Below are 23233 nucleotides of genomic sequence, written 5' to 3'. Positions count from 1 at the left end.
TCCCCGGTGTTGCGAAGGATGGCAGTGGTCGGCACGCAAGGTCCTGGACGCCCTATGAAAGGAGAGGGTGGACCCTGTCGGGTGGTTCCCTGAGCAGACTGTCGAACTCGTCTCATCACCAGAGCTTTCACACAAGCACCAAGACGTAGCTTAGTGGGCGGTGAGGAGGGCCCTACCCATCAGATCCTTCATGCACAGCGGGGTTTCAGAGACACGGCACTCTGCCCCCGAGTTGGCTATGGTGCGGACGAGACTGTCATCCATCTCCTTCGGGATTGCTCCTTTGCAAGGCAGGTCTGGAAGGAGATGCAACGGTTGCTGTCGAGGTTCATCCCAAGCAGCTCCGTAACACAGGACTCTGTGCTCTACGGGCTGTTCCCAGGGACACACACCGAGACAGACATCATCTGCTGCTAGAGGGCCATCAATTCGGTGAAAGACGCACTTTGGTCTTGCCAAAACTTGCTGGTCTTCCAGAGCAAGATGTCTACGTCTGCGTGTTGCAGACTGGCGCAATCCAAGATCCAGGATTACGTGCTGAGGGACTCACTAAAAATTGGTGCAGTCGCCGCAAAGGCACGGTGGGGAAGAGCCACAGTTTAAAGCCCTTCCGCCACGATAAACCCGGGGGCAGGAATCAGTATAAAACTCCCCTTGGGCCGTACTTGTAAACATTTTGTATACATAGAGCACCATGATCTGAAAAAACCTATGTAGTGCCATGTATAATGCAAGTTCTGTTTAGTAATGCATGTTGCAAAGAAATGTAACTGTAACGTGTACCGTATAGTGCCACTAGTAAAGTAATTTGATGACTATTACAATGTATCCTGGATTGTACTGAAATGTACCTCGAAATGTAAAGCAAGCAAATGTATTGAACGGAACTGCCGTTAGCATCCAAATGTATTGTATGGAATTGCTGACCGTATCCAAATGTACTGAACTGCTTTCCAATGTATAGTGCAAATTTTTATATGAATAAAGTATATTCTGAAATTTAAAAAAAAATCTAACCCACACTGATGGGATGAAAGTTTATTTTGTCTACTGGCTGGCATGAGTTTAGGTCGCATCAACACAGCACAAAATGTGCTGCCTAATTTGACACGAATTGGCAATCTTGCTCATTGAGTGCTTGTGTTGGGTTCTATTTCCCAACATGAACATCCCATAATTTAATGAGCACAAAAAAACAAAAACTTAAAAAGATACTTTTTCCTTTGGAATGTCCTCCTTTGATCTGTACTTTCTAGAAGACCTTGTTCAAGCATAAATGCATTGTGAAAGTAGTTATCTGCTTTTCACAATTCAATTGTATTTGCAAACATCACTTTACAACAGGATTAGAAAATCTAAGTACTTATGGGACTCACCTTTGGAATCCCCACACACAGATTTCTCACATCTATCTCACCAGGTAATTCAAAGGGTTCAAATGGGTCTTGTACGGTGGTGGAGTCTTTAGGATCGTGCCCAGCAAGCATACCTAATGCAGAATTACCAGCAAAATTAGTACAAACGTAGTCCAAAAATAGCAGTCAATTAGCACACAGAACAATTCAATAAATGGCAAGGCTGGCAACCAACAAATGCACAAGTGCCAAATGGGTCATGAAGGTCAGATCAATGGACAGATTATTTACAGTATGGGAGATTTGTGGTGGATATTTATATTTTTACCAAGAGCTTTATTTTAAAATTTATATTACCCTTCCATGTTTTGGTTTTGCTTTCTCTTCTTCCCACTTTAGATTTCCTTCCATCTTGCACCAGAAGGGAGAGCAGGCAACCTGCTCCTGCCCTTCCTCAATTCCCCCAAGAACTGACTGCTAGAAAAGGTGAGAAATGGCCCTAGCATGTATTGATCTCTCTTTTGTTTTTTTCTGTAGGGAGATTGACAGTTTTCTTTAATTAGAAAAAGGTGCAATGCAGATTGGAGTCCAGGATGGAATCTGCTGTGAAACACATGGATTAAACATAAAATTTCTGAATTCGCGCTGTCCTTATGGGTATGAAACTGGAATTATCAAGAATTTTAATTCAAGGGGACACGTGGCAGATGAAATCCAATGAAGAAAAGTGTGAGGTGATACACTTTGGTATGAAGAATGAGGAGAGATAATACAAGCTAAATGGCAAATTTTAAAGGGGGTGTAAGAACAGAGGGTAAATAAAGAAAAACTCTTTCCAATGGCTGAAGGGTCTATAAACCAGAGGACACAGGTTTGAGGTGATTGGCAAAAGAACCAGAGGCAACATGAGGAAAAGCTTATTTACGCAACGAGTGGTTAGGATTTGGAATGCACTGCCGGATAGGGTGGTGGATACAGATTCAATAGTAGCCTTCTAACAGGAATTGGATAAACACTTGAAGGAGAAAAAATGCAGGATATTGGGAAAGAATGGAGGAGTGGGACTAACTGGATTGCACTTCGAAAGAGCCGGCACAGACTCTAATTAGTCCTGGTTAAGACAGTTCTCAACAATTAGTATTCAGTTGTTTTCCCAAATCATACAATAGAAAGAGCTACAAAGAATCATAGATATTACAGAATAAGAGTAGGCTATTTTACCCATCATGTCTGTACTGGTAGAGAGGTCAGCCAGATGCCTGATATACAGACAGCCTCCAAATTAAGCAACTGAGGGCCCCACAAAGGCAGAGCTAACCGAAATTCAGAGAGTTTAGGGAAATGTTGACAACAACAAAATCTCAAAGACCTCCTAGTGTACACTGAGTTTAACCAGGTGAAACCATGCAGTTGATGAGCATTGAGCACTGGTAAGCTCCCTATTGCCTATCCAGCTGAAACAACCTATCCATTGGGGGACAAGCTTGCAACTTTCTCTGGAGCCGAGTGGGAAGAATCCCAGATCCCAGTGACAAGACTATCCCTCTGAGTCCCATTACTGAGCCAAGCTGGCTGATCAAGCATTACCAATACCCAGCAGTACTGCAGACTTGCTGGATTCAGGTGAATTACTCTGTACAGAATTAACTTGGCTCCAATCTTCCATTCTAGACATGTCACTGTGGAGCCAACTCAACCCTAAAGAGAGGCCATTTACCTCTCCCAAGCTTGGCTCAGTTGGCAGCTTTCTCACATGTGAATCAGAAGGTTGAGTTAAAGTCCCACTACACACTTGAGCTTATAATCTAGGCTGATACTTCAAAGTAGTGCTGAGGGAATGTTGCATTGTTGAACTTAAACCAAGGCCCCGTTTGCCTACTCTTGTAAAAGCTCCACAACTGTACTTGAAGAGGAGCAGGGAACTCAGCCAGTTTCCTAGCCATCAGAGATTTGTCTAACAGACTCAGCAGAACTTGGGATCAATAAATTCACTTCAAGACACTGATAATTTAGAGAATTAAAATAAATTTAAGAGCAGGGTAAGCACTAATTGTTAGCAACTCACGAGTTCAGATTTTATTAGTGGAGTATTTCGTTTTCAGAAATAAAACCAGAATGAAGAAAGATTAAATTAAAATGTGCCCAAATTTGACTGTAATTGCATTACCTGACTTCACAGAATGCATGAATGATTTGATCTCGAACCACATGATTATAAGTGATCATTTCATAAAGTAGTGCATCCCCAATCATTATGTACGCATTTCCATAAAAATCCAGAAAAACTTTTAAAGATAACTGTGGCCAACTCAATTATCAGAAGTGAATTAATTTTTCATGTATAGGTCTCAGCCTCCCAGACCTGGTTTCAAAGGTCATGTAAAATAAGCACAAAGAAGAAGTGTGTTTTTTTTTAAAAAGTTAAAATATAACCTACCTAGTACTGTGGTTACATCATCTACACATCTGGTCATAATGCCAGGAACATCCATGGAGTTGACCAGTGGTATGAGACCATGGCGAGAAAGCAACCCATAGGAGCTCTTGAAGCCGACAATACCACAGTGGGCTGCTGGATTGCGTGTGGAACCTCCTGTATCTGAACCTAAAGAACTGGGAGAAATGTTGTGTGATTAGTAGTGTGTGTGTCACAAGCTCCCCTCCAATTGTATGAGTGCAAACATTACCCCCTTATCTTAAACACAAATAGAACATCTGACACTGGAAATTAAGGAATTTATAATAAAAAAGGTGAACTGCTATGAAACTAGCAAATGGAGAATAAAGCAAAAGGTGAAGCATAACATTGAAGATAAATTCTGGAAAATGAGTAATATGGGGCACAGAAAAAATGAAGATTATTTATATGAGACAAAATACAATTTGTACAAATGGTGATGCCATGGATGTTGGTCCCAGAACCCCAATAAAAGGCCTTCATGTTACGTCTAAGGAGTTCTGAATGGCTATAGCCCAGAGCGACATGGAGTATTGGCTGCTAATTTGAAAAAGCATAGTGATTAGGCTGATTAGTCAGCCTATCCGCTTCATCAACAGTACACAAGCACAGAGCATGATATATTATGTGGGCAAAGCACATTAGTATACATCTGGACGTTTACAATCTCACTGGCAAGAACAAGGTGCATGGCATGCTACGTATGGAAGGTTATAATGAAAGACTCAGAAGATTAAAACCTACGGAGCAGGTTTACTCGTGCTGCTCAGTATATGGATGAGACCTCGTGGAAAGCAACAGATTAGAGATGCAAGACTGGATGAATATTCTTGAGTTTTGCAGTTTGTTGCCTTCCTTAGGAGATGTAAGTGAACTGAAGCGAGTCCATGCATGATCTGTGCATAGTACAGACTTGAGTCAAATGCCCATTCTTCATTTCGTACTTTTTTTGCATCCTTCAGAGTAAAAGCGAGACCATGCCAAGTCCAGAATAGCAAATCTTCCACGTTAATATCAGCAATTTAAGCACAGAAGATATCCATTTTGGCCCATCATGCCAGTGTACTCCTAGCTCCACACCAGAGCCATTTGTCTGCGCCCTTTAATATTTTTCTTCTTCAAGTGGTTATCTAAGTGCCTCTTAATCATTGTGGTTGGACCAGCTTCAATAGCCACTTGTGGCAACATATTTCATATAATAGTCTTCTTGCATGAAAATGTTTCTTGTGACGTTCTCCTTTATGCTTATAATACTGATTCTAGGTTAATGCTGATTCACTGACCAGTGGTAATAATCTTTTGTTATTAAACATCTCAATCAATTTCAGAATTTAGAACACAATTACATTTCCACTTGATCTTCTCTGCTCTAGTGAATACAGCCCTAACTTTTCCAGTCTCTCACCATACATCATCTCATCTATTCCAATTACTAAAATGGAATTTTTACTTTAATGCACCAGTTTGAGAATGCAATGTTGGAAGGGTGTCGTGGGGCAGGGTTATCCATAATTTTAAATCTCTCCTTGTTCAATCACTGAGAACAGTGCAGAACAAACAAAACATTCATCAACTGCTCTCCATGGACTTTCAAAGAGCACAGCAGCGACTAGATGAAAGAAAAGCTTTTAAAACAAGGCTTATGAATTGTTACAACTTTAATGAGTGAAGGACAATTAACAAAGATCCATTTCTACTGAAATTTATAAAGACAAGTACATTGCTCGGCTCTTTAAGAATAAATTAAGTCCATAGATTGACTGGTTTATTGGTGGCTGTAAGAGCACAACAGATGGAAAAAAATACAGAAAAATGTTAACACTACAAATGCTGAAGGACAAAGCAGAACTTCATTTAAACAGTCCTACTGAAAAGGACAAATACGAGTTTGTTTCTTTTAGCAAGAGTATGAACTCTTATTTCATTACTGCTTTGCTCTTTGTAAAACCACATAACAGCTACAGCGAGAGGATACATAGAAACATAGAAAATAGGTGCAGAATTAGGCCATTCGGCCCTTCGAGCCTGCACCACCATTCAATAAGATCATGGCTGATCATTCACCTCAGTACCCCTTTCCTGCTTTCTCTCCATACCCCTTGATCCTTTTAGCTGTAAGGGCCATATCTAACTCCCTCTTGAATATATCTAAGGAACTGGCATCAACAACTCTCTGCGATAGAGAATTCCACAGGTTAACAACTCTGAGTGAAGAAGTTTCTCCTCATCTCATTCCTAAATGGCTTACCCTTTATCCTTAGACTGTGACCCCTGGTTTTGGACTTCCCCAACATCGGGAACATTCTTCCTGCACCTAACCTGTCCAATCCCGTCAGAATTTTATATGTTTCTATGAGATCCCCTCTCATTCTTCTAAATTTCAGTGAATACAGGCCCAGTTGATCCAGTCGCTCCTCACATGTCAGTCCTGCCATCCCGGGAATCAGTCTGGTGAACCTACGCTGCACTCCCTCAATAGCAAGAACGTCCTTCCTCAAGTTTGGAGACCAAAACTGAACACACTATTCCAGGTGAGGCCTCACCAAGGCCCTGTACAACTGCAGTAAGACCTCCCCGCTCTTATACTCAAATCCCCTAGCGATGAAGGCCAACATGCCATTTGCCTTCTTCACCGCCTGCTGTACCTGCATGCCAACTTTCAGTGACGGATGTACCATGACACCCAGGTCTTGTTGCACCTCCCCTTTTCCTAATCTGCCGCCATTCAGATAATATTCTGCCTTTATGTTTTTGCCACCAAGGTGGATAACCTCACATTTATCCACATTATACTGCATCTGCCATACATTTGCCCACTCACCTAACCTGTCCAAGTCACCCTGCAGCCTCTTAGCGTCCTCCTTACAGCTCACACTGCCACCCAACTTAGGCAGCCTACTCCCTGGTATCTACCACTGCCAGTCATATATTTTATATTCTTGAATGGTTATTGCGAGAGTGGCCCGAGACTGCTGTTATTCCAAAATGTACTTTCTCACATCACATCACCAGTCTCCCTGTAAACCGGCAGCATGCTAGTGTACAGGCGTGGAGTACTGATATCACAATATTGTATCATGGCGTCAGTGCATTATGGGAGTTGTCGGTCAAAGAATATAGTGCGGCATTAGTTGCTGTAAGATGTGTGACAGCAGTTTCTCCTTGATTCTCTCTCCTATTATGGAGCCATGGCACCTCTAGCATAGAGCAGCTAAGATTGAAAATAAATTCATGTTGGCACCAAGCTTAGTTAACGTATTGGTACCATTATGTTACTGGAAACAATTGTACTAAGGCCAATACACTTAAAATGCCATGTGATAATCTTGTGTTATACTCTCAATTCATGACTGTTCTCCCCCACACCCCCCCCCCACCCCCACATGTCACAATTCCATAACGACTAGTTGTCTATCCAAGTAAAGCTCAAAATGCTCTCTCCAGACAGAAACCCAAGCTTGGAAGGAGCAATTGCATTGCTGAACGTTTTTCACATTTCAAGTGGACACAGTAAAAACCTTTACTGAAATCCTAGGTACAGTAGTATAGTGATTATATTACTGGACTAGGAATCCAGAGAACACACGTTAAAATCCCAACAAGGCAGCTTATGATTTGTGGAATTAAAAACTGGTATCAATAAAAGTGACCACGATGGTGTTGATTGTTGTACAGCTGTCTTGCTCTTTTCACTTCATTGCTTTAAACGTCGAATTACACACACACTCAGTTGTAGTAAATGCAGGATGAGGTATTTTATTCAGACATTCATACTAAACAAACCAAGTATGAAAGTTACTGAGACACTTCACAAAGGCAGCTCTTCCAATTCAAACATTCATACTATACAAACCAAGTATGAAACCAAGTTACTGAGACATAAACACTTCACAAAGGCTTGCTTCGATTTCCGTGGCTGCTTGTGAGGCACACACCTCCCGAAATTCCAGTGTCTAGTATCTAATGTGTGTGTGTCAAACTCTCATCTTTATACCAAAAAAGCCTTTGAACTCTTATTTCTTTGCATAGTACATTTAAACAATTAACATGCAGACGATGTATAATCAAAATCGTTTAACATACAGATGATGTCATCAAATTATTATTCGCATAGTAACAAGTTACACTCAAACACTCAACATACAGTCAAATGACCAGCCACTCATTATCCTGAAGTCAAGTCTCACTGCCATAAATCAACTCCCACCATGAAGTACTGTAAACACACAGGTGATCAGATTGATACATTTGAATGGCTCCATATCGTCGAGCAGCCTGTTTCCATCCAAACATCCTGTTCTTAATCCAAACTTCAATCTTCAACTTTGAGCCCTTTTGATTTCTCCAGACTGCACCGAAGCAAAGAGTTTCAGAAATGCAGGCTTGTGCTCCCACATTGATCATCATTAAAAATACACTAATGTCCTTTAGAGGGAGAAATCTGCTGTCCTTACCTGGTCTGACTGTTTTCACACCAACTTGCTTGACTCTTAACTGCTTTCTGAAGTGGTCTAGCAAGCCACTCAATTCTGTTAAACCGTTACAAAGAACAAGAATAAAACTCAGCTGCAACCTAGACATAGAATTCGGACACGACGAAGGCACAGCCAGACCAGTCCAGCCTACAAAGTCCTCCTCATCAACAGCCTGAGACTGGTGCCAAAGTTGGGAGAGCTGTCACACAGACTATTTCAGCAACAGTCTGGCATTGCCATACTCACAGAATCATAAATATCAACCAAAGCTCCAGACTCCTCAGTCACTATACCTGGGTATGTCCTGTCCCACTGATAGGACATACCCATCACAACTGTACAGTCGGGAGGAAGTGGCCCTGAGAATACTCAATATTGGATTCAGGTCCGGTGATGTCTCGTGGCTTCAGGTCAAATATGGGCAAGGTTCTGCTAGTACCACTCAGCTTCAGATCTTATTCCTGCCTTGGTCCAAACATGGACATGTGCTGAATTCCAGAGATGGTGAGAATGACTGTCCTCGACATCAAACCAGCATTTGACCAAGCCATAGCAAAACTGAAGTCAATGGAGATCGAGGGAAACTACCAGTGGCTAGAATCATAACTAGCACAAAAGAAGATGGAGGTTGGTATGTTCACAATAAAAGGATGAAACTGAGTACTGTGTACAATGTGCAAGTGTGGCTCTAGCTCCTTTATTAAGACTCGAGTGCAGGTACCTCGTGGGTGGCCTGCTTATATACTGTGCTCCCAAGGGATACTGGGATCCCTTGGGACTTCCAACAGGTGGGCCCTCTGGTGGTCAGGTGTCATGCAGGTTACACAGGGTTAAATACATTACATCACTCCCCCGTGAAGTCAACAGTACACTTATTTACAAGGTGAGACGATCTGGGCCTTTACGTTACCTTGTTAATCGTCTCAGTACAAATGCAGATGTGGGTGGGTTGGTCAATTCTTCACTGGGCTATTGGGCAGCGGCCTTGCCGGGCTGCTGGGGATGACGAGTTTGGCATCGTGGTCAACCATGATCTCAGTTGCCACTTGTGTGTGTGTTGGAGAGTCAAAGTTGGTGGTGTCCTCTTCGGGTCGTTCGTAGCTGTTGGTGAACCGCAATTTGATTTGGTCCAAATGTTTTGTGTGCGTTTGTCCATTGGCCAATTTGACCTGAAACACCCCACTCCCCTCTTTGGCTGTGACCGTGCCAGCGAGCCATTTGGGACCATATCCATAATTGAGCATAAACATAGGATTATTGGTCTCAATATCGTGTGACAAGTTTGCGCGGTCATGGTACACACTTTGTTGATGCCGCTTGCCCTCCACGTGATCATGGAGATCAGGGTGGACAAGAGAGAGCCTTGTTTTTAGCGCCCTTTTCATGAGTAGCTCGGCTGGGGGAACCCCGGTGAGTGAGTGGGGTCTGGTGCGATAGCTGAGCAGCATTTGGGACAGCCGGGTCTGCAGGGAGCCTTCCGACACACGTTTCAAGCTTTGCTTGATGGTCTGAACTACCCGTTCTGCCTGGCCGTTGGATGCGGGCTTGAACGGAGCAGATGTGACGTGTTTGATCCCGTTGCAGGTCATGAATTCCTTGAATTGAGCACTGGTGAAGCATGGCCCATTATCGCTGACTAGGACATCAGGCATGGTTCTTAGGCTTTCAATAGTGGCCGTGGATGTGCTTACTGACATTATTGCACATTCAATCCATTTTGAGTAAGCGTCCACGACAACCAAAAACATTTTGCCTAATCTACGTGGATCCACGACCACGGTTTGGAGGGTCACGACCATAAACTTAGCAGTGCCTCTCTAGGTGCATTGCTCAGCTGAGAGCAAGTGTTGCACTGGCGCATGCATGACTCTAAATCTGAGTCGATGCCGGGCCACCACACATGGGATCTGGCTATGGCTTTCATCATTACGATGCCTGGGTGGGTGCTGTGCAGTTCACATATCTCTTCCTTTCTTGGGCAAGACCACGCCATTGCCCCACAATAGATAGTCCGCCTGCTGGGTCAACTCGTCTTTGCGCCTGTGGAACGGCTTAATCATCTCCTGCATCTGGGACACCGGACCAGCTCCCATGGAGGACACAGTTCTTTTTAACCAAGGACAGTAAAGGATCCTGGCTGGTCCAGGTCCTGATCTGGTGGGCCGTAACGGGGGACTTCTCGTTGTTGAATGCCTCCATGACCATGAGCACGTCTGCTGGGTGTGCCATTTCCACCCTGGTGTTGGGCAATGGCAGCCGACAGCGTGAGCGCCCATCTTTGGATGCGGGCAAAGGCACTGGTATTAATTCCTTTGCTCTCAGAACAGCGATATGAGCGGCTTGTGGTCAGTTTCAAGCTCAAACTTGAGGCCAAATAAGTACTGGTGCATTTTTTTCACCCCGTAGATGCACGCCAGAGCCTCTTTTTCAATCATGCTGTAGGCCCTTTCGGCCTTGGACAGACTCCTGAACGCATAAGCGACCGGTTGCAAAATTCCCGATTCATTAGTCTGTTGTAACACACACCCGACCCCGTATGACGACGCATCGCAAGCTAGCACTAATTGTTTACAAGGGTTATACAGAACAAGCAGTTTGTTTGAACACAACAGATTTCTGACTTTCTTAAAGGCAGCCTCTTGTGAATTCCCCCATACCCAGTCGTCTCCCTTGCACAGTAGCGCATGTAGGGGTTCTAGCAGAGTGCTTAACCCAGGTAGGAAATTACCAAAATAGTTAAGGAGTCCCAGGAACGACCGCAGTTCCGTCACGTTCTGTGGTCGCGGCACGTTCTTGATGGCCTCTGTCTTGGCTTCGGTGGGTCTGGTGCCGTCTGCTGCGATTCACCTTCCCAAGAACTCGACGTCCTGTGCCAGGAAAAAACACTTCGAGCGTTTCAAATTGAGTCTCACGTGATCCAACCGACTAAGAACCTCTTCCAGATTCTTCAAGTGCTCCATGGTGTCCTGATCTGTAACCAATACGTCGTCCTGGAAAACCACTGTGTAAGGAACCGACCTTAGCAGGCTCTCCATGTTCCGCTGGAAGATTGCCGCGCCCGACCGAATCCCGAATGGGCACCGGTTGTAGATAAACAGACCTTTGTGCGTGTTGATGCAGGTGAGGCCCTTCAACGACTCCTCCAGCTCCTGCGTCATGTAGGCCGAGGTCAGGTTCAGCTTGGTGAACGTCTTCCCTCCAGCCAGGGTCGCAAATAGGTCGAATGCCTTGGGTAACGGGTACTGGTCCTGCAGCAAAAAATGGTTAATCGCTACTTTATAGTCCCCGCAAATTCTAACCGTGCCATCCTCAAGTACCGGGACAATCGGACTGGCCCAGTCGTTGAATTCTACCGACGCGATGAAGCCTTCACATTGCAAACTGTCCAGCTCAATTTCCACTTTTTCATGCATCATGTACGGTACCGCCCGTGCCTTGTGGTGGATGGGTCGCTTTCCGGGAACCAAATGAATCTGCACTTTCACCCCCTGGAAGCTTCCAATGCCTGGCTCGAACAACGATGGGAACTTGCTCAGAACCTGGGTACATGAGGCGTCGTCGACAGACGAAAGCGCTCGGATGTCATCCCAGCCAGCTTCTATCAAACAATGTGGGGCCATCCTCTGGCACAATCCACAGCGGGAGTTCGTGTATTGCTCCATTATAGGAGACTTTGACTTCAGCACTGCCAATTACAGGGATTAGTTCCTTGGTGCAAGTTCTTAGTTTAGCGTGAATGGGACGGAGCTTGGGCCTGTGTGCCTTTTTGCCTCACAGCCTGTCGAAGGCCTTTTTACTCATTATGGACTGACTTGCCCCAGTGTCCAAATTCATAGATACTGGAATACCGTTCAGTTCAACTTTCAACATTTTTGGTGGACATTTCGTAGTGAGTGTGTGTACCCCGTACACTTCTGCCTCCTCGGTACGAGTCTCCAATTCAGCCCGATCCACAGTGGATCGATCTTCCTCTGCAACGTGGTGGTTTGCAGGTTTTGCAGCTTCGTTGGGAGGTGTCCCATTGTTCTGCAACCATTACACGCATAGTGCTTAAAGCGGCATTGATGGGGCCGATGATCACCTCTGCAGCACCAACAAGGTGTTAACTGCCTCGTATTAACGGTTGATGGCAGACTCTGGGTCAATTGAAGTCGGGCCACAGCAGCCGGCGTGTACGTTCTGCCATGTACGTTTCTGCTCGAGATCAACGTTACTTTATGCACAGTACTGGCCGAAACTTCTTTACTCTGTGAAATCTGTTTGGTGTTGTCGCTGGTGGACATAAATGCCTGGGCTATCGTTATGGCTTTACTTAGATTTGGAGTTTCTACAGTCAACAGTTTGTGAAGGATTGTCTTATGTCCAATGCCCAGTACAAAAAAGTCTCAGAGCATTTGTTCTAGGAAACCTTCAAACGGACAATGTCCTGTGAGGCGCTTTGGTTCGGCAACCTAGCTCGCCACTTCCTGGCCCTCCAATCGTTGACATGTAGAACCGATACCTCACCATCAAAACGCTTTCCTTAGGATTTAGGTGCTCCTGGACCAGCGTACACAATTCTTCGTAGGATTACTCTGTCGGTTTTGCCGGGGCCAGGAGATTCTTCATGAGGCCATAGGTTGTTGCCCCACAGACAGTTAGGAGGATCACCCTTTGTTTGGTAGCATTCTTGTCCCCTTCCAGCTTGTTGGCCACGAAGTAGTGGTCGAGTCTCTCCACGAAGGCCTCCCAATCGTCCCCTTCTGAGAACTTCTCTAGAATATCAACTGTTCTTTGCATTTTCGCGCGGTCGTTCGTTACCTCATCGCCAATTGGTACGTTCACAATAAAGGATGAAACTGAGTACTGTGTACAATGAGCAAGTGTGACCTTAGCTCCTTTACTAAGACTCCAGAGTGCAGGTACCTCGGGGGTGGCCTGCTTATATACTGTGCTCCCAAGGGATGCTGGGATCCCTTGGGACTCCAACAGATGGGCCCTCTGGTGGTCAGGTGTCATGCAGGTTACACAGGGTTAAATACATTACGGAGGTTGTTGGCGGTCAATCACCTCAGCCCTAGCACAGCGCTGCGGAATTCCTTACAGCAGCGTTCTAGGCCCAACTAACTTCAGTGAGACTGTTCACTGAGGCACAGAGTTCAGCTTCATCCACAACATCCAGGCTTGGGCAAATATGTGGCAAATAACATTTGTGCCACACACGACGATTGCCAACAAGAGAACCTAACCACTTCCTTTTGGCATTCAATGGCATGACCATCGCAGAGTCCCCCACGGTCAACACCGAGGTTTACGATTGACCAGAAAATCAACTGGAATAGCCACATTAATGCCGTTGCTACCAAAGAGGGTCAGAGGCTGGGTATTTTGTGGCTAGTGGCTCATCTCCTGACTCTCCAAAGCCTCTCCACCACCTATAAGGCACAAGTCAGAAGTGTGATGGAATACTCTCCACTTGCCTGGATGGGTGCAGGTGCAACAACAATCCTGACACCATCCAGGATAAAACAGCTTGCTTAATCGGCACTCCATCCACTGGCTTAAACATTCACTCCTTCCACCACCAGCATACCACGAGCAGTGTGTGTAAAGGATTCACTGCACCAAGGTTTCTCCGGCAGCACTTCCTAAACCCATGACCTCCACCATGTTGAGGATATTCAAAGCTGAGACAGATATGGGAATCGGGCGGGAAAGTGGAGTTGGCTATGAAGTTATTGAATGCGGAGCAGGCTCGAATTATGGCCTACTCCTGCTCCTAATTCTTATGTTCTTATGGGACCACCATAACCTCCAAGATCTCCTCCAAGTCACACACATTCCCAACATGGCCATATATAGCCATACCTTCATTGTTGCTCGGTCAAAATCCTGGAACTCCCTACCAAACAACCTTCACCTTATGACTGCAGCGGCTCAAGAAGGGCCACCTCCACCTTCTCAGGGCAACTCGGAATGGGTAATAAATGCCAGTCTTGCAAGCGACATCCATATTTCACAAATTAATTTATTCAAGTTACTGGTGACAACATTGCTTACTATAATGAAGTATTAAGCAAGGCTCCTACACTTCAAAGCATAGTGCCAACAGTTTGACTATTATCTCAGTTTTTAGAAGTTTGACTCTAGTTTTTACTATATTTTCCTGACGGCATTTTAAAGTCTTTGGCCTAGGAATTCATTATCGCCCTGTTTGGGGGCGGTAACATCCGGGAGGTGGGAAACTTTGCGCCAGTGCGGAAGTCCCGCCCCGCTCGCTAAATTTAGGTTACTGACCCGGAAGGAAGTGGAACTCTACTTCCTTCCGGGGGGGGGTTACGGAGCGCACGTCTCACAGCGCTCCGCACTGGGCTGAGTAGCGCTGTCGCATAAGGGGCTCTTCCCTCAATTAAAGGGAAGGGCCCAAGAGACCTACCTGGACCACCAGGGAGCAGAGTGCCGGGCTGAGATATCGTGGTACAGACCACGTGAATAAACCGCGACTGGAGCGACAATGAAAAGGGCAGATTTTGTTTCACAGCAGCCGGCCACCTCTCCTTTAATTTTCGCCCTCCGGTACGCGTCCCCTGAAGCAGTCGCTGTTATCGCCCTGCGCTGCTTCAGGGGGAAAAACCCAATTTAGGGGCCGGGTGCTGATGGGACGATGTGCACGGCGCTGACGTCACAATTTTCGACGGAGGGAATCAGGTGCAACACCGTAGCGCCGCCGCTAAACTCCCGCCGAATTTAGCGGGAGTTGTTAGCGCGCTGCGCCTGTTCGCAAACTCATTTGCACCCAGTTAGCGTCAGGGGAGCTAACGGGAGGTGCAAGTGCACCTAATTTCTCCCCCTTAAATTTGTAATTCAGTGATTGAGCTACATTTAAAAACACATATCTGGGGATTGGGGAATCGAAACGAAAAGGAAAACAGAATTGCAAGAAAAAGTATTAGAATACTCACGCAAAACACGTCAGCGAAGCAACGGCTACTGCACTACCTCCAGAGCTACCGCCTGCTATCACCCAATCGGAGTCTTCCATTTCATGATCCCGACCAAGTCGCTCTCTGTACTGTTCGGAATATCCCCAAGGATTTCTCACTGGTCCAAAGATGCTATCAATACTCCCACACCTAGGGAATTAAAATGAATTATTGTGACAGCGTGGAGTTATCCAGCTTTGGACTAAAGGTTGACACCACTGAGGCCTTATTATAGCCTGGGACTGGTCATCTCAAACTGGCTGGGAAACAGCTGAGAATAAGAGATAAGGTGTGGTTGCAGCGATTGCAATGGTGTTAGTATGGCTAGCCAGATAACCTCCTTTAAAACATCAAAACAGATTATATCAATCACAACAATGAACAGGAAATTAGATAAGTACTTGAAGAGGGAAAATATTAACGGTTATGTGGAAATGAGAGGAAAATTGGACTAGAATAGACAGACATGTTGCAGAGCTAGCACAGGTACAAAAATTAGTACCAACATTTCTGAGATTCTAAAACCTTATTGAATCAGTGTGAAAAAGACAATGTTCCAAATGAAGCTGGATACATATTTTTAAATACAACGCTAAATAATTCCTTTTGTCAGACATAATACAGGAAAAGGGATCACAGTTTAACATAGGGAGCTTTCCTTTCAAAGATAATCTTAAGGAAGATTTTTTTAAATTAATTCACAGGATGTGGGCATCGCTGGCAAGACCAGCATTTATTGCCCATCCCTAATTCTCCTGGAGAAGATACTAATTTATGAAGTACTATTCACCACACAACCAATGAAAAAAGGATAGAGTGCAGGAGGGTTTGGATCTATGATAGAGATAGAGATGGCTTTTGTACAGATTGTCTCTTGATGGCTTTTAGAAATCATGGATAGAATTTCCATGTGGTTTACCCAATCTCCCAGCTAACTTTGGCAGAACCCCTGTGGCTGCTTTTAGTAATTTATGCTATTTCTCTAGGGTCTCCGCCGATCTTCCACCGAAGTTATGGCGTGAGATTGGGAGAACCCCTGCGGAAATTCCAGGTGCACAACTTGTATAAATACTGCGCTCCTGTGTTACATTGCTCACAGATAGTCTGGAGTCTGTGGCACAGTTATAATTTTTGACTACGAACCTGGTCCGCTCCTTTAAGGCTACTGTTCACGTATTTGCTGTGGAAAGTAATTAAAATAGGTCCTGAGGTTAACTACAGACTCATTGCAGTTAGTGAATGAGGCAAGTTTACAGATTGCTTGTAAGTTCCATTTCAAAAAGTCCGTGTAAATTTCTAGCTGCAGGTCAATGTACAAACTCCCCTCACCCACAGAAGTTAACCCATAGCTGGCTTTCTTCCTATAAAGTTTTGATATTTTCTGGGCACTACCATATCACTATCGATAAATACATGCATGCGTGCAAAACACCCAGTGACTTGAAAATGTATTGCAAGAAGGAAAGTATCTGCTTCAAGTAACTTAAGGTGTGAAATGTTCTTACCCCATTGCAAATTCATCAAGATTGGTCTTTCCCATAAGCACAGCACCTTGGTCCAGTAACCTCTGTACTACTGTAGCATTAAAAGGTGCAACATAGCCTGGAACCAATAGAATAACCTCATTAGAAACATCACGGGGCCTCGCGTCAAACGTAGAATCACAGAGACTGGAAGCTGCTGAGTGAAATCATTTGTTGGGATATAATCATTGTCACAATGACTGCTTTTCCTCATCTAAAACCCCGGTTTAGTGTGAGCACTGCTCTGCGTTAATCAGGAGTTTGATCAACTCTTGAGCGAGTTCTGCATCTGCAATTTACATCCACCGTACTGAAAATGTAAAACAAATCTTTACACTATGCAGAAAACAAATATAATATACCTACTTCAATTCGTGGAATCATTTCATTGGAGTGACTTAAATAGGAGGTGGTCAGGTTGAGTGGCCTTACAATGCCAAGTGTTAAAGCAAATGGAGAGCATAACGCTGTAAAATCAGTTCTATTTGACAGGCAAGCTTAAAGAGTTTGTCTTGAGGGATAGTATAGGGTTTCAACTTTTCATAGTCTATTCTACTACAAAATGTCATGCTTAAATTGGATTTTCATTAGACTACCTGCAAATATGAGGGTGTAATTTATGGAACTGTGCAGTAGTTTTTATATTTTTTTAGTACATCATAAGGTATACCTTGTGGCTTATATTCTGTCCTAACCATTTCACTTATGACGTCAATGATTGAGAAATGAAAATCATTTCTGGATTCCGTTTATTTTAGTATGCTGGATACATCGTATAATGCATTCTGATATGCCCCCAAATCGTTAGCTTTCTGCATCAATTTAACTGAATATGGTACACTACAGAAAAGGTTAATAGTTTGACTGAAAAAAAACTCTTCACTGATGTTAAAAAAGGATAAATTGCACAGTATGGTGAGCCATAAACCACGGGAAGGTCTCAGGTTTGACCGTCAGATCTGTACTGAGTTAACTGATCTCAGCTGGGGCGACGGCGGGATATTGTAATTGACCTTTGCATCTCTAGCTTGGGGGGAGCATGAGGGGAGGAATGGCCAGAGTTACGACATGTGATCACAATCCTATTCCTAATGGAAGTACTATGTGGGTGGGTGTGGACAAAGACAGGACAAATCTCAGCTGTGGTGCTGCCCTCTCCCTTATGCTTGATAGTCTGCAAACACTCACTGTTCAAACTCATAGCTGAACTACGGCATTTTATACAATGTACCGGAGGTCTGCTACCAGCTATGGAATTGCATCACAGCATGTGAAGGAGTGAGCAGCGGTGAATGGAAAGGAGATAGTTATTTTGGGGGGCAGGCTTCAAACCCCTTTATTTTTCCATAAATATTTTCAACCCTCCCTCAGGTCTATTGAGCTCACATACCAATTGCCACACGAGAAGCCTGGGCTTCTGTTGATGTCATTCTTGAATTAGCCACCAGGACATGCACAGAAGCAGGCCTGCGAATGACTCTTCCCCACATGAGATACATCTGACTTACATAGAAACATAGAAAATAGGTGCAGGAGTAGGCCATTCAGCCCTTCTAGCCTGCACCGCCATTCAATGAGTTCATGGCTGAACATTAAACTTCAGTACCCCCTTCCTGCTTTCTCGCCATACCCCTTGATCCCCGAGTAGTAAGGACTTCATCTAACTCCCTTTTGAATATATTTAGTGAATTGGCCTCAACTACTTTCTGTGATAGAGAATTCCACAGGTTCACCACTCTCTGGGTGAAGAAGTTTCTCCTCATCTCGGTCCTAAATGGCTTACCCCTTATCCTTCGACTGTGACCCCTGGTTCTGGACTTCCCCAACATTGGGAACATTCTTCCTGCATCTAACCTGTCTAAACCCGTCAGAATTTTAAACGTTTCTATGAGGTCCCCTCTCATTCTTCTGAACTTCAGTGAATACAAGCCCAGTTGATCCAGTCTTTCTTGATAGGTCAGTCCCACCATCCCGGGAATCAGTCTGGTGAATCTTCGCTGCACTCCCTCAATAGCAAGAATGTCCTTCCTCAAGTTAGGAGACCAAAACTGTACACAATACTCCAGGTGTGGCCTCACCAAGGCCCTGTACAACTGTAGCAACACCTCCCTGCCCCTGTACTCAAATCCCCTCGCTATGAAGGCCAACATGCCATTTGCTTTCTTAACCGCCTGCTGTACCTGCATGCCAACCTTCAATGACTGATGTACCATGACACCCAGGTCTCATTGCACCTCCCCTTTTCCTAATCTGTCACCATTCAGATAATAGTCTGTCTCTCTGTTTTTACCACCAAAGTGGATAACCTCACATTTATCCACATACTTCATCTGCCATGCATTTGCCCACTCACCTAACCTATCCAAATCACTCTGCAGCCTCATAGCATCCTCCTCGCAGCTCACACTGCCACCCAACTTAGTGTCATCCGCAAATTTGGAGATACTACATTTAATCCCCTTGTCTAAATCATTAATGTACAATGTAAACAGCTGGGGCCCCAGCACAGAACCTTGCGGTACCCCACTAGTCACTGCCTGCCATTCTGAAAAGTACCCATTTACTCCTACTCTTTGCTTCCTGTCTGACAACCAGTTCTCAATCCACGTCAGCACACTACCCCCAATCCCATGTGCTTTAACTTTGCACATTAATCTCTTGTGTGGGACCTTGTCAAAAGCCTTCTGAAAGTCCAAATGTACCACATCAACTGGTTCTCCTTTGTTCACTTTACTGGAAACATCCTCAAAAAATTCCAGAAGATTTGTCAAGCATGATTTCCCTTTCACAAATCCATGCTGACTTGGACCTATCATGTCACCATTTTCCAAATGCGCTGCTATGACATCCTTAATAATTGATTCCATCATTTTACCCACTACTGAGGTCAGGCTGACTGGTCTATAATTCCCTGTTTTCTCTCTCCCTCCTTTTTTAAAAAGTGGGGTTACATTGGCTACCCTCCACTCCATAGGAACTGATCCAGAGTCAATGGAATGTTGGAAAATGACTGTCAATGCATCCGCTATTTCCAAGGCCACCCTCCTTAAGTACTCTGAGATGCAGTCCATCAGGCCCTGGGGATTTATCGGCCTTCAATCCCATCAATTTCCCCAACACCATTTCCCGACTAATAAAGATTTCCCTCAGTTCCTCCTCCTTACTAGACCCTCTGACCCCTTTTATATCCGGAAGGTTGTTTGTGTTCTCCTTAGTGAATACCGAACCAAAGTACTTGTTCAATTGGTCTGCCATTTCTTTGTTCCCCGTTATGACTTCCCCTGATTCTGACTGCAGGGGACCTACATTTGTCTTTACTAACCTTTTTCTCTTTACATACCTATAGGAACTTTTGCAATCCGCCTTAATGTTCCCTGCAAGCTTCTTCTCGTACTCCATTTTCCCTGCCCTAATCAAATCCTTTGTCCTCCTCTGCTGAGTTCTAAATTTCTCCCAGTCCCCGGGTTCGCTGCTATTTCTGGCCAATTTGTATGCCATTTCCTTGGCTTTAATACTATCCCTGATTTCCCTTGATAGCCACGGTTGAGCCACCTTCCCTTTTTTATTTTTACGCCAGACAGGAATGTACAATTGTTGTAATTCATCCATGCGGTCTCTAAATGTCTGCCATTGCCCATGCACAGTCAACCCCTTAAGTATCATTCGCCAATCTATCCTAGCCAATTCACGCCTCATACCTTCAAAGTTAGCCTTCTTTAAGTTCTGGACCATGGTCTCTGAATTAACTGTTTCATTCTCCATCCTAATGCAGAATTCCACCATATTATGGTCACTCTTCTCCAAGGGGCCTCGCACAATGAGATTGCTAATTAATCCTCTCTCATTACACAACACCCAGTCTAAGATGGCCTCCCCCCTAGTTGGTTCCTCGACATATTGGTCTCGAAAACCATCCCTTATGCACTCCAGGAAATCCTCCTCCACCGTATTGCTTCCAGTTTGGCTAGCCCAATCTATGTGCATATTAAAGTCACCCATTATAACTGCTGCACCTTTATTGTATGCACCCCTAATTTCCTGTTTGATGCCCTCCCCAACATCACTACTACTGTTTGGAGGTCTGTACACAACTCCCACTAACTTTTTTTGCCCTTTGGTGTTCTGCAGCTCTACCCATATAGATTCCACATCATCCAAGCTAATGTCTTTCCTAACTATTGCATTAATCTCCTCTTTAACCAGCAATGCTACTCCACCACCTTTTCCTTTTATTCTATCCTTCCTGAATGTTGAATACCCCTGGATGTTGAGTTCCCAGCCCTGATCATCCTGGAGCCACGTCTCCGTAATCCCAATCACATCATATTTGTTAACATCTATTTGCACAGTTAATTCATCCACCTTATTGCAGATACTCCTTGCATTAAGACACAAAGCCTTCAGGCTTGTTTTTTTAACACCCTTTGTCCTTTTAGAATTTTGCTGTACATTGGCCCTTTTTGTTCTTTGCCTTGGGTTTCTCTGCCCTCCACTTTTCCTCATCTCCTTTCTGTCTTTTGCTTTTGCCTCCTTTTTGTCTCCCATCCCCCTGCCATATTAGTTTAATTCCTCCCCAACAGCACTAGCAAACACTCCCCCTAGGACATTGGTTCCGGTCCTGCCTAGGTGCAGACCGTCCGGTTTGTACTGGTCCCACCTCCCCCAGAACTGGTTCCAATGCCCCAGGAATTTGAATCCCTCCGTGCTGCACCACTGCTCAAGCCACGTATTCATCTGCGCTATCCTGCGATTCCTACTCTGACTAGCACGTGGCACTGGTAGCAATCCCGAGATATTACTTTTGTGGTCCTACTTTTTAAATTTAGCTCCTAGCTCCTTAAATTCGTTTCGTAGGACCACATCCCTTTTGTTACCTATGTCGTTGGTACCAATGTGCACCACGACAACTGTCTGTTCTCCCTCCCTTTTCAGAATGTCCTGCACCCGCTCCGAGACATCCTTGACCCTTGCACCAGGGAGGCAACATACCATCCTGGAGTCTCGGTTGCGGCCGCAGAAACGCCTATCTATTCCCCTCACAATTGAATCCCCTATCACTATCACTTCTGCTCAGTACCACCCAGTGACAGAGCTCAGGCACAAACTCATGCCCCACCACTTGATAGTACCATTTATTAGAGCACCAAGATACTGCACTCCCTGAAAAAATGGAATCGGAAAGAACTGAGCCATCTAGAAATTACACTTGTGAACAATCTCGTTAATAGATACAGGCCAACAACTGGAAGTTCAAAGCTGTTTTGTACTTCTCATCCCACCACAAAAAAAGTAACAACAGGCATCATTTCTGTTTGCCTTCAGCAACAAATTTCAATGTTTCAAATCATTTTAAGAGAAAGCAATAGAAAAATGCAAAGGAGAAGCAAGTTAGAAGGTTTTCAGAGGTTTCTAAAACAAGGAGGAAGATGCCAGTCTAGGGCAGTTCCACAGAGCATGGGCATAATGCTTGAAGGAGCATCAAAGAATGAGAGTGGAGAGCAGGTAGAAGTAGTAGTAAACTGGTTGGAGGAGCCGAGGGAGTATACTGTGATGCACAGCTGGAGATTGCCGAGAGAGAGTTGGCTAAAGCCAGAGAGAGATCTGGAGGTGAGGACAAGGACCTTGAAGTTAATTTGCTGGGTCACAAGGAACTGGTCGAGCTTGGCAAGGATGGGAATGATGCCGTTAGATATCCTCTTGGATACTGCGGCCAGAGTGTCTTATGTTCACGATGGAGCTCATACTTGCCAATAACTAATTATATGAGAGATTAACCCTGGGGTATTAATAGGATGTCCTTGTGATCTGAACTGAATATTATATCTTTCACATCGAGCCCTCACATGCATTTCTGTAAAGGTGGATTGAGAAACACTTTAGTGACATGAGGCCAGGTTCAAATCGTTAAGTTGCTTAATTTTACAAACAGCAAATGAACATACAAATTTCACTTGCTTCACTCAATCTCACTTCCCACCTCAAAAGAAAATTGTGGAAAAATAACAATCCATGCAACCGGTTCCTTTTCTGAGCGAATTTACTTGTTTTTTTCACATTACCTTTCTTTCTAGACAATTTCTAACTGTAAAAACTGACCTATACATTTTAGTTTTCAGCCCCAGGCCTCGTTTAAAAACCTGACTCCTGACAATGTTTTTTTCCCCCTTTCTTCTGGTTAATTCTGGCACCAGGAAGCAGAGGGGCGGAGTTTCAGATTGGCCAGCAAGCCTGTCAACTGAACCGACTACCTCTGCCCCCCAAGAGTTCTCTCAGTAGACACCACATTCTACGCCTCTATGAATAGAATCATCCTCACCAAAGTGGGTGTGAATATTTGTTGGGACTCTTGGGCCAAGATAATAAATTGCTTAATGTCATTGTGGAGACCTTTTCGATGCCTGACCAATTAACAACTCAAGCTTCCCTCTCAGTGGCTTCTTAAAGCTGTGTGAAGTCACTG

General features: G+C 44.5%; 1 protein-coding gene across 1 annotated transcript in view; it reads right to left on the bottom strand.

Annotated features, from left to right (window-relative positions):
• Positions 1–23233, bottom strand: part of qrsl1 (glutaminyl-tRNA amidotransferase subunit QRSL1) — a 61522-nt gene that overhangs the window by 21361 nt on the left and 16928 nt on the right. The window contains exons 4-7 of the mRNA XM_070885625.1: positions 16756–16852; positions 15230–15400; positions 3793–3968; positions 1377–1489 (exon numbers count right to left, since the gene is read on the bottom strand). Of these exons, the coding sequence (XP_070741726.1) occupies positions 1377–1489; positions 3793–3968; positions 15230–15400; positions 16756–16852 (557 nt within the window). The remainder of the gene's footprint in view (positions 1–1376; positions 1490–3792; positions 3969–15229; positions 15401–16755; positions 16853–23233) is intronic.

This window comes from Pristiophorus japonicus, chromosome 7 (assembly GCF_044704955.1).
Source record: "Pristiophorus japonicus isolate sPriJap1 chromosome 7, sPriJap1.hap1, whole genome shotgun sequence".
NCBI lineage: Eukaryota > Metazoa > Chordata > Chondrichthyes > Pristiophoridae > Pristiophorus > Pristiophorus japonicus.
This window is presented reverse-complemented; position numbering and strand designations above follow the sequence as displayed.